General features: G+C 44.8%; 1 protein-coding gene across 1 annotated transcript in view; it reads right to left on the bottom strand.

Annotated features, from left to right (window-relative positions):
• Positions 1 to 11323, bottom strand: part of MAN2C1 (mannosidase alpha class 2C member 1) — a 95387-nt gene continuing 84064 nt past the window's right edge. Inside the window, exons 25-26 of the mRNA XM_082256823.1 lie at positions 5385 to 5488; positions 1 to 359 (exon numbers count right to left, since the gene is read on the bottom strand). Of these exons, the coding sequence (XP_082112949.1) occupies positions 242 to 359; positions 5385 to 5488 (222 nt within the window). The 3' untranslated portion in view covers positions 1 to 241. The remainder of the gene's footprint in view (positions 360 to 5384; positions 5489 to 11323) is intronic.

Below are 11323 nucleotides of genomic sequence, written 5' to 3'. Positions count from 1 at the left end.
AAATAGACCTGATGGACAAGAACAGTATGAATAACCAAAGTATCATGTGAAGTGTAGCAACAGAGGAACCTATGCCAGATCTGGGGTTCCAGTCATAAGGGAAATTGGGTGCTCTAAACACTTTCCAATGAAAACAATTAGTGATCATCACAGAATCAGAAGACACCTTTGGACCATTTTCATAATCTCATCAGATCTAAGTACAGTATTAGCAGGAAACATCCTTGTGTATGAAAATAAGCTATCTCTGCAGGACTAGGAGCACAGACAGCACTTTAAATGGCGTAAAGGAAAGCTTCACGCATTGATCCTCAGACAGAACGTTCTGCAAGTCATATGGCCGTTCAAGGAGATCACATCTGAAAAGAACAACAGTATTATTATTATACAATACAGGAGATCCGGCATCCATGTGCTATGCTCATTGAGTTGAAGTGTTACTAAACCCACAACAGTAAAATCAGTCTGTATTTGCAGTAAAGCATGCTTGTTATACTCACTGTGGAACCTAAGGGGTTAATCCTCTGCATTGTGTATTAAAGGCTGTGTAATCATGTCTTCTCTGATCCTCCCCTTCTTCCACTGACTCCAACCCATCTCCTAATAGAACAGAGCATTTGGAGTCAGGCTGCACATGCTCAGTTTGGTGTTTATTGCTAGAGAGTTTTTTTTTTTTTTCTTGGGAAGGGTGCATGTGATCAGCACAGGGCCAATCAGCACTGTCCAGACAAAGGATCAGAGGAGAATGAAAACTCCTACAATCTTTAAGCAGAGACTGATCAAGTCACAAGGCTGCTATATACTGCCGATGAGAAAAGGTATTTAGCCATTTATATTTACTTAAATAATTGCATTTCCATGCTCTGTGTACTGTGGGAGAACAGATATAGTGAATGCAGGGTCCTGGGTTTAGTAAGACTAAGGATCACTGACAAAGAACAAGATAAACTAAAAGAAAATAATTTGAGTAAATGGGACTTTAAGGTGCACATGGTTTTTGTAGAATATATCTTCACTGGATTTTAGTGCTAAAGGGTATCAATCTATATTGCTGAAAGAATGGGATAAACATTGCTCACCATTCTTCCTAGTCTAAGGAATACACTAAAAACAGGCCATACATATGCAATTTTCTTTCCTTTAACAACGGGTTGAAGGGAAAAAAAATGCTCAATTCCCCCCATCAACACAGTCAGTGTTGATTTATTTATTATTTTATTTATTACAGGTACTTATATAGTGCTATCAATTTATGCAGCACTTTACATATTTATTATACATCCACATCAGTCCCTACCCTGAAGGAGTTTACAATCTAAGGTCTCTAACTCACACTCATACATACAAGGGCCAATTTAGACAGGAGCTAATAACCTACCAGAATGTCTTTGTACTGCGGGAGGAAACCGGAGTACCCGGAGGAAACCCACGCAAGCAGAGAGAACATGCAAACTCCATGAAGGTAGCGCCGTGGTTGGGATTCGAACCAACAATCCTGGTACTGATACGTGGAAGTGCTAACCACTGAGCCACTGTGTTGATTGGAGAATCCTTCCCACATCGCCATTGTATGGAGTGGTGGGGATCTATGATTATTTGTTTGCTTCAGTTTACTTAAGCCAGCCATAGACAGCAAGCCAGTCACCAGCAGTGATTATTGCATTCTGCTAGTGGGGTAAGATCCCCGCCAGCAGAATACAATGATCACTGCTGGTGACTGTCTGTCTGTCTGTCTATGGCTTGCTTAAGTAAACTGAAGCAAACAAATAATCTGAGGTCCCCCCACAGAGGCTACGCCAGCTTGTAATGGCAGCTATCCAATATTGCATTTTCTAAAATTACATATTGTGTGTCATGGGGTCAGTGACAGAATAGTGATAGGTTTAATCACAGATGATCTTGGCAGCATAGCATTAGGAAAACCAGCATACAGAAAGGTAAGGCCTCATTTACACTAGCATGGTCAAACCTGTGTTTCTATACATTTAGAGGACACCTCTAAACAAATACTGTATAAATGCAATACTTCTCATACACATTCTATTACATATAGAAAGGAAAAAAAGCAGTGTCAGTATGAATGAGATCTAATGCTTTGACTCAGAAGCAGATTTCAAGGTCCTTATGGTTCCAGATCCTGATCAGTAAAGGGAGAAAGGCATGTATTTCCATACATTGCAGTCTTTGGCACAAGTGCAGCGCTGATTAAGTTCCAGCTTTGGAAGAATGTAAGTGCTGCCCATCCTTGTGTAAGCGGAGGCAGTGAGAAGCCACAAAAGGTCTGGTCTAAGACATATGTTACAAATATTTTAATATGCAGGGTTAGAGGTACACGTAGCTCTCTTTATAGAAATTTGCACTGTCCCTTAACCGCTTGACACCAACAGTACGCAAATATATTTTGCATGGGGCCACATATATGTGTATCGGTCTTTGTGATGGGAGCGGGAGACCATGGTTTCAGCGGGAGCCCCCGGATCCCATACTAACACTTGGGACCCGGAACTCCCAGTTCCAGGTCACCCGATCGCTGTGATAGACTCTGATTGATCAGTCACTGTGAAGCCCGCCCCTGTGTTTCTCTCTCTGTGAATGGAAATAAAAGATACATTGTATCTCTTGCTCTCCTGGCAGAGAGAGAAGCAAACAGCTGTGTGTAAAAAAAAAAAAAAAACAAATAAAAAATTAAGAAAATAAAGAAAAAATACCTAGATCAATGTTTGATCTAGGTCAGTGCTATGGTTAGTGTTTGGGTCAAAGGTCAGGGTTAGTATATTTTGGGCAGGATTATTATTATTTTTTTGTGGGTCAGTGTGTTTTGGGTAGGATAAAAAAAAAAAATAAAAGAAGCAAAATGCGCACTTTTGTTTCTGGGCTGTACTACAGGTACAAACAACATACCCATATATGGTATGGCTATGATCATCAGAAGTGGGAGAATTTATTTTGGGTTGTTCTATGGTGGTAGGTTATGGTAATAACAAGAAATATACAGCTAAATTTAAAAAAATTAATTTTTGACTTACCGTAAAACCTATTTCTCTAATGTTCATTGATAGACACAGATCTTGATATTTCTTAAGCAGTTTTTTTTTCAGGACAAATTGGGCTTACATTTGTAGGTAAATGGTAATAGATATCTCTTGGTTTTTTTTTTTTATCATCAAAGGAAAACTGGCCTGCCTGAAATGGTAAAGAAATAAATATATTTTTCTCTTTCGTTCATTGACGGACACAGCTCCTGAGTCTTCCTAACCATTGGGTCATACTGCCCCCTACAGGAGGACGACGACACTAGGCAGGAAAAAGCTTGACTATGCCTATGGGCAGTCCCAGGGGGTATACACCCACACACAGCTATAAGCAGTTTTGTTACAAGCAGTGTCATAGGAAAGCCAAATCCACAGAGAGGTAGGTGCTGTGTGCGTCAATGATCATCAGAGAAATGGATTTTACAGTAAGTCAAAAATCCCATTTTCTCTTTCGTTCATTGACGGACACAGCTCCTATTTCTTCTTAACCATTGGGACGTCCCAAAGCAGTGTTAAAAATGAGGGGTGGGAAAACAGCAGAAAAAAATAAATTCTCAAAGCTAACCATAGCCAACCAGGTAACATGGAGCTCAACCAAAACAATTGGAGCTCACCTGAAAAAAAACAATACACCCTCAAATAGGACCAGGTCCTCTATACAGCAGCCTGCAAAACCTTGCAGCCAAAAGAAGCATCTGCAGATGCCAACACATCTACTTTATAAATCTCTGTAAAAGTGTGCACAGACAACCAGGTGGCCGCCTTGCAAATCTGCATCACTGATGCCTGATGACGGAACTCCCAGGAGGCACTAAGTGCCTGAGTAGAGTGCGCCTTAACAGGGAAAGGAGGAAACTGACCCCTAATTGAATAGGTCTGAATCACTGTCTTTCCGATCCATCTGGAAATGGTCGCAGCAGAAAGGGCTAACCCTTTCGAGATCCAACCGTGAGTACAAATAGTGAGTCTAACTTCCTAAATAACTCCGTAGCTGCCAGGTACACCCTGATTGCCTGAACCACATCCAGGGAATGTAGAGAAATTTCCTTAGGATGTTTTGGACTGGGACATAGGGGAGGCAACACAATGTCTTCATTCAAATGCAAATCAGAGATGATCTTTGGAAGGAACAACGGACAGGGATGAAGAACCACCTTAACTCTGTAAACCAACAGGTAAGGTGAACGACAAGACAACGCCGCCAGCTCCGACACCCTGCACGCAGAAGTAATAGCCACCAAAAAGGCCACCTTCTGGGACAACGTAAGCAGGGGGACCTCCCGATATTTCGGAAGGGAGATTTCTGGATAACTGACAAAACCAATTTGAGGACCCACTGCGGTAATGGAGACCGCACTGGAGGAACCAAGTTTCGAGCTCCCTGGATAAAGGTACGCACCAAGGAAAGTATGGCCAATGGACGTTGAAAGAAAACTGCCAAGGCTGAAACCTGGCCCTTGATGGTACACAAGGCCAAACACTGCTCCGACTGGAGCCTGCAAAAAAACAAGCGGGCCGCCCTCTGCGGATGCCAAACCATCTGCTCCCCCAGCTTAACAACTGCAGCAGGGAGCCCTGAGGACATCCCTGCCCTATTCACCAACCCCCAGGGTAGCAGGGGAACCCTGCTCAACCACCCATTGTGCACCATGAAAAACCCGGTCAGCAGAAACTCCAACAAGCCCCCCTTAAGAGCATGTGGCAAAAGGCCAGACTGGAGGGACCCTCTGGATCTAGATTATCCAGTCTGTCACCCAGTCCAGCAGTTGATAGTAGATTCTCCAAGGAACAAAAGAACAAAGATAAGAAAAAATACATTTAAAAAGGAAACAAATTGCCGGGACCAGAGATCCCATCAATGAGCTAGGTCCTCACACCTGACTAAGCAGAAAAAACCGAGTACCTATAGCTGAGTGTGGGTGTATACCCCCTGGGACTGCCCATAGGCACAGTCAAGCTTTTTCCTGCCTAGTGTCCTACTCCTGTAGGGAGCAGTATAACCAAATGGTTAGGAAGAATCAGGAGCTGTGTCCGTCAAAGAATGAAAGAGAAAAATATTTCACCATTTCAGAGGAGTTTTCCTTTGATAATTAAAAAAATAAAAAAAAAGGAGATATTAATTACCATTTATCAACAAATGAAAGCCCAATTTGTCCTAAAATAATAATAAAAAAAAAAACAAAAAACAAAAGCAGTATAATCCACCTGGATGCACAAATTAGTTGTGATGATAAGTACTGTTTTACTAACACATGTCAAAGTTGCAAAATTGTGCTCAGCATTTGTTTTACCCTTAGATGTAAAGGGGTTTAATATAGCATTATTCACATTACAAATTATGTCTATACTTACAAGAAAGCTTCTTTTACAGGGAGTGAAGTCTGGAGCTGGGTGTCCACAGTGCTCCCATAAGCCTCATACAACCTCACTACTAGAGTATCTGGGCGCTTTTCAGCCTAGGAGAAAATGGTAGAGATAGCACATAAGACATGTTGTAAGAATTCCATAGATTTTTTTTTTTTTTAACCCACGACTTTCACTTTCAGCATTAAAGTGGTACTCTCGTCCAAATGTTTTCTTTTCTAGTTTTGTATAGAATGGGAAAGTGTCAAACTCTCGGGTTGATATTTCTTTGTCACCAAAAAGGGTAACTCTCCTCACTTCCTGTCCCAGTGACCATTCAACATCACATTACATCACAGACTGTATTTAAAATAGTGACACCAAAGTCTGTGATGCCTTTCAGTGGATTTAAAGCTTAAATCTCTTCCACAACCCAAGGATGAATCTAGACCTTCCAGGTGGCCAATGGTGAGCAAGCCCCACTGGGTGGATGTGATGTAAGGAGCTTGGAACCAGTGAGATAACCAGAAGTTTTGGCAAAGAGAACACGCCCTAAAATGCGTAACCACGCCCATTTACGTCAAATCTAACATCATCACGACCATCTTGTGGGCCTGCAACACTTCCTTGCTGTCCACAGTGTTTCTCATCCATGTGATATGCACAGTCTGCTGCTATTGGCTCTTCCCGGTGTTCCCTTTGTTTACTTCCTGGTTCCAAGCATTTTACATCACATCCACCTGGAGGCACTTGCACACCATCAACCACCCGGAAGGTCGCCACCTGCTGGAGACGTAGAGATACACTTTTTATTATCTTGAAAATGTGAGTGCATATTTATTGGTTTTCATTTTACCAATATGTTTTAATAAATGCTACACTTTAGGTAGTGGTGCTTTTTCCTCCTTATTTTTGTTTATACATGGTTTGCTGGTGGGAGCCTCCCCAGATCCTGCTTGGAAGAGAGAATGCTGATGCTGCCATAATGTACAACAGTGTTTTTATATGGACTTTTCTCAAGGACTAAAAAAACTCTTAATGTTGTTTATCATCCCATGCCTGTTATTTCATTGCAAGTTGTACTACTGACTCCCTTTACAATCTTTTTTTTAAGTGATGGTTTAACCACTTGCCCCTGTAGTTATACGGTGGCAGGTCGGCTCTGTTATGCGAAACGACTTACCTGTACGTCGTTTCGTGTAGCAGTTAGTTGGGGCACGTGCACGCGCCGATTGGCTAGAGGGAGAGCCAATCAGCAGGTCCGTGGGACGCGATGTCTGCCAGGCACCCGCCATCACTCCCCCGAGACAGAATGCCGGTCTGCCAAAGTAAACGCGGCACACCGCTGTTCTGTCAGTGATGAACACAGGGATCCTGTTTTCCTCCTATTTAGGAACACAGGTCTCTGTGTTCATCCAGCAAGTCCAACTCCCAAAAAGTTAGAAAGCACCCCCTAGGCACACATTTAACTCTTTGATGGCCTCTGCTGTTAACCCCTTTCCTGCATATTTTTAGTACTGATTACAGTAGTAATGTCACTAGTCCACCCCAAAAGTGTCTGATCTGTCCGCCACAATGTCGCAGTCCCACTAAAAATCGCAGACCACCGCCATTACTAGTAAAAAATAAATAAAAAATGACAAATCTTTCCCCTAGTTTGTAGATGCGATAACTTTTGCGCAAATCCATCAATATACACTTATTGGGATTTTTTTTTAACAAAAATATGTAGCAGAAAACATATTGGCCTAAAATCGATGAAAAAAAATGTATTTTGTAAATTTTTTTTATTGGGAATGTTTTATAGGAGAAGGTAAAAAAAAAATGGGATTTTTTACTAACCGTAAAATCCATTTCTCGGATGTTCATTGGTGGATCTTCTTAACCGTTGGGTTATACTGCCCCCTGCCAGGGTAGGACACCATGCTGAAAAAAAGTCTGGCTACACCTATGGGCAGTCCCAGGGGTGTATACTTCCTCTCTCTGCTATAGGTACTGAGTTTTGTTACAAGCAGTGTCCGATGAATTACAACTTCACAGAGGGGTGGGTTCTGTGTTTGTCAGTAAACATAAGAAAAATGTATTTTATGGTAAGTCAAAAATCCCATTCATGTTTAACACTGCTTTGGGACGTCCCAATGGTTAAGAAGATCAGGAGCTGTCTCCGTCAATGAACAAAAAACTCCCAAGGCCATATATAGCAGGGACCTCATATGGAACTGTGCAAACGGAACCGCCTCGAAGGTAGACACCATTAGGCCCAGCACCCGCACGCAAGTCTGGAGGGATGACAATTTGTTGGAGGCGAATTGCAGCCTGCAATTACTGGAGTTTGTCCAGAGGAAGGAGCACTCTGGCTAAGGCAGAGTCCAGAGTCAGGCCCAAATAGCCCAGCTTTATGGACGGATCCAGAGCAGACTTCTGAAAATTCAGAATCCAGCTGAACTCTCGCAGAGTTTGTATTGTGATCTCCAGGTTCTCCACCAGAGCAAAGCAAGAATGCAAGACCAAAGGGTAATGCCACAAACTGATAATGCTCCTCTCCCACAGCAAAGTGGAGATAATGCTGGTGACTGGCACATATAGGAATGTGAAGGTAGGCATCCTTAATATCGATAGAGGCAAGGAAATCCTCCCGACGCAGGGATGACACCACCGTTCGAATAGACTCCGTTCTGAACTCCGCACAAAGCAGTTTAGCAACTTGAGGTCCAGGATTGGATGCACTTTGCTTTCCTTCCTGGGAACTCTGAACAGGTTTGAGTAAAAACTCTGAAAACTGTTCCGAGGTCAGAACTAGGACAATCACCCCTTGATAGAGCAGGTCTTGTACTGCCCCAAACAGGTCCTGTAAGCGGTCTGGGGACAGGCACAAGTTCCAAAGAAAAGACATTGCCGGGGGACAAGAGCGAAACTCAATCTTGTAGCCAGACAAAATGACTTTGTGGACCCACTTGTCATGCACGCAGGACATCCACTGGCCCAGAAACCAGCAGAGATGTCTCACAACTCCCCAATACGGATAAGGGCACACCTTCATGCAGAAGGAGCCTTGTCCCCAGGTCTGGAGAAGCCTGATCTTGGCTTGCCAGATCATGTTAGTTGGGATCCTCCAGAAGAGGCCCTGAAAGGCTTCGAGCCCTTGTCAGTCGACCCTGAGGGACAAAAAAACTTCTTATGAGCTGAGAGGGAAGGCCCACGTCTAACAAGGTTCCTTGCTCTTAGTAGCCTGAGGAAGAAAAGTACTCTTCCCCCCTGTGCAACCTTTAACCACTTGCCGTCTGCTCACGCAAAGTGGTTCGTTATCATCTGGCGACGTAGACCTACGTCGCCAGACACTCCCCTTTCTTGGCGGCGCGCGCACGCCGCCGGAGGCTCGCTCCCACTGTATTCAGTCACATCGGGAGTCGGGCCAAAGGAGGAGCGGCGGCGATCGCCGCTGCTCTTCCCCGATCGTCAGGGAATCGAGTGTGGAGATCCGCCTGCTTGTGTAAACACAAGCGGGCGGATCTCCTAAGTGACAGGCAGGGTCAGATTGCAGGGTTCAGCATAGCTGAACATGCGATCTGTCCTTGTGTCACTCAGTCACCTCTCCCCACACACGTTAGTAAGCACCAGGCATACATTAACCCCTCCCTCTCCAATAAAATTAACCCCTTCCCTGCCAGTGTCATTTTTACAGTAACAGTGCATTGTTCAGTAGCACTGATTACTGCAGTAATGTCACTGGTACCCCCAAAAGTGTCAAAAATGTCAGTCAAGGGTCCGATCTGTCCGCCACAATGTCGCAGTCCCGCAAAAAAAAAAAAAAAAAAAACGCAGATCGCCGCCATTACTAAAAAAAAAATATTATATTAAATATTTAAATATTAAAATATTAAAATTATTTTTAAAAAAAACACCAAAAATGACAGGAATCTTGAATCTTTCCCTTAGTTAGTAAACGCAATAACTTTTGCGCAAACCAATCAAAATACACTTATTGTGATTTTTTTTACCAAACATAGGTAGCAGAAAACAAATTAGCCAAAAATTAAAAAAAATTTTGATTTTTAAATTTTTTTGGGGGGAATTTCATATAAAAAAAAAATGTGAAAAATATTGTTATTTTTTCAAAATTGACGCTCTTTTTTTGTTTATAGCGCAAAAAGTAAAAATCGCACAGGTGATCAAATACCACCAAAAGAAAGCTCTGTTTGTGGGAAAAAAAGGACGTAAATTTTGTTTGGGTATGGCGTTGCACGACCGCGCAATTGTCAGTTAAAGTCGTACATCGCCGAATCGCAAAAAGTGGCCCAGACGTAAGTGGTAAAGTGGTTAATGAGGTCATCCAGGGTAGCTACAAACAGGCGATCCCATTGAAAAGGAAGATCAGCCAAGGCCTTTTTTGAAGTCTGATCCGCAGACAAGCACTTGAGACAAAAAACACGCTGAAGGACCACTGCCAAAATAGAGAGGCGACCCATCAGGGGAGCCGCATCCAAAGAGGCATCACAAATAAACTGCAGCCCCTGGACCAGCTGCCCCAACAGCTTGGCAAAGGCAGGGGGGAGCTGTTCCCCCTCCAGGTCATGGTGTAGGAGCTTAGCCCACTCGGTCAGAGTTTGGGACACTAGGGCAATGGTGAATACCGGCCTCACTGCCGAACCGGCCAGAGTGTACATAGTGTAGGCCACAGCCTTCGCCTTCTGGTCAGTCGGATCCTTAAAGGCCGGGTACTCTTCAACTTCAACTCTCCAATCATGATTGCCTTGTTAAATCTGGAAACCGGAGGGTCCACCACCGGTGGCACAGTCCACTTCTTAAGAAGGGACTTATCGAGGTAACACCTAGTGAAGCGCAGACCCCACGGGGGAAGCTTTGGTTGCCCCCACTCTTTAGCGACATTTCTGTTAAAGTAGGCAGGGAAAGGAAACACCTTTGCTGCTTTGGATGGCTTGTGAATGCCAAAGGGCACCTGTGCCTCCGTCGCAGCTTCAGCTGCGTCCTCCATCTTCAGGGTCTCACGGACAGATGCAATCAGTGCATCCACCAGTGCCCTTTCGTGCGCGGTCGCAAAACGTAGAGGAATCATCCTCACTATCATAAGATTCCAGGCGCGTGGTTGCAAACCAAGCAGGGTGACCCACGTCCGCCAAATCAGATTCAGGATCTGATGAGACAGATGAGGCAGGGGAAGGCAGAGGGCGCTTTTTGCTAGCCCATAGCCTGAAAGCCACTTCCACCCGGGACACAAGGGATTCCAGGACTGCCGTCAGTGCATGGATGGATGGATGGTTGGGAACCGGAGGGCCCCGCAGCCTCAGAGGGGGAATCCGGTGTGGAAATGTGCTCCAAAGACTCCATGAGTCACCAGGGGGACCGCACAAAAAGTGTAAAACACTGCTAAGGGACAACCCCCACCGTGCTGGCAGCACCACCAGGTCGCCAGGCACAAAGCACCAAGCGATCCACCCACAGAAACAGGCATCTGCAGCCAGAATCTGCACTACATGTGCGGCCATCAGGAAGTAAAATTATTTAGGAGTCCCACAGGGCTTCACTGTCATGGCCGTCGCTATTTCCAATGGCAAACCACAAGAAAATGGCCGCCGGACTACACAAACATGGCCACCATGTATAGAAACATAGGTTACAGCAAAATGGCGGCCCCGCACGGCACCACAAGGTTTACAGGGACCCAGAAGGGAGACCAGGCCTCAAGGACAGATCCAGGCAGGAGGGGGGCCTGGCAGGAGCCCCCACCAGGTACAACCCCCCCCCCCCTCTGAACAATCGTTCATGGTCGTCATCACCAGTTAGCGCCCTGCCCCCATCCCAGGGAAGTGGCCAGACCTCCCAAATAGCCCCAGCATGGGGGGGGGGTGCAGGATGAGGGACTCAGCAGGGGGGGGGTGCCTGTGGGAAGGAGGGGAAGCTGGGGGTCCGACCGTCCCAAGGAGGGGCCC

This window comes from Pelophylax lessonae (genome assembly GCF_965119305.1).
Source record: "Pelophylax lessonae genome assembly, chromosome: 4".
Classification (NCBI taxonomy): domain Eukaryota; kingdom Metazoa; phylum Chordata; class Amphibia; order Anura; family Ranidae; genus Pelophylax; species Pelophylax lessonae.
Note: the sequence above shows the minus strand (reverse complement) of the source record. Positions and strands in the feature narration are given on the sequence as shown.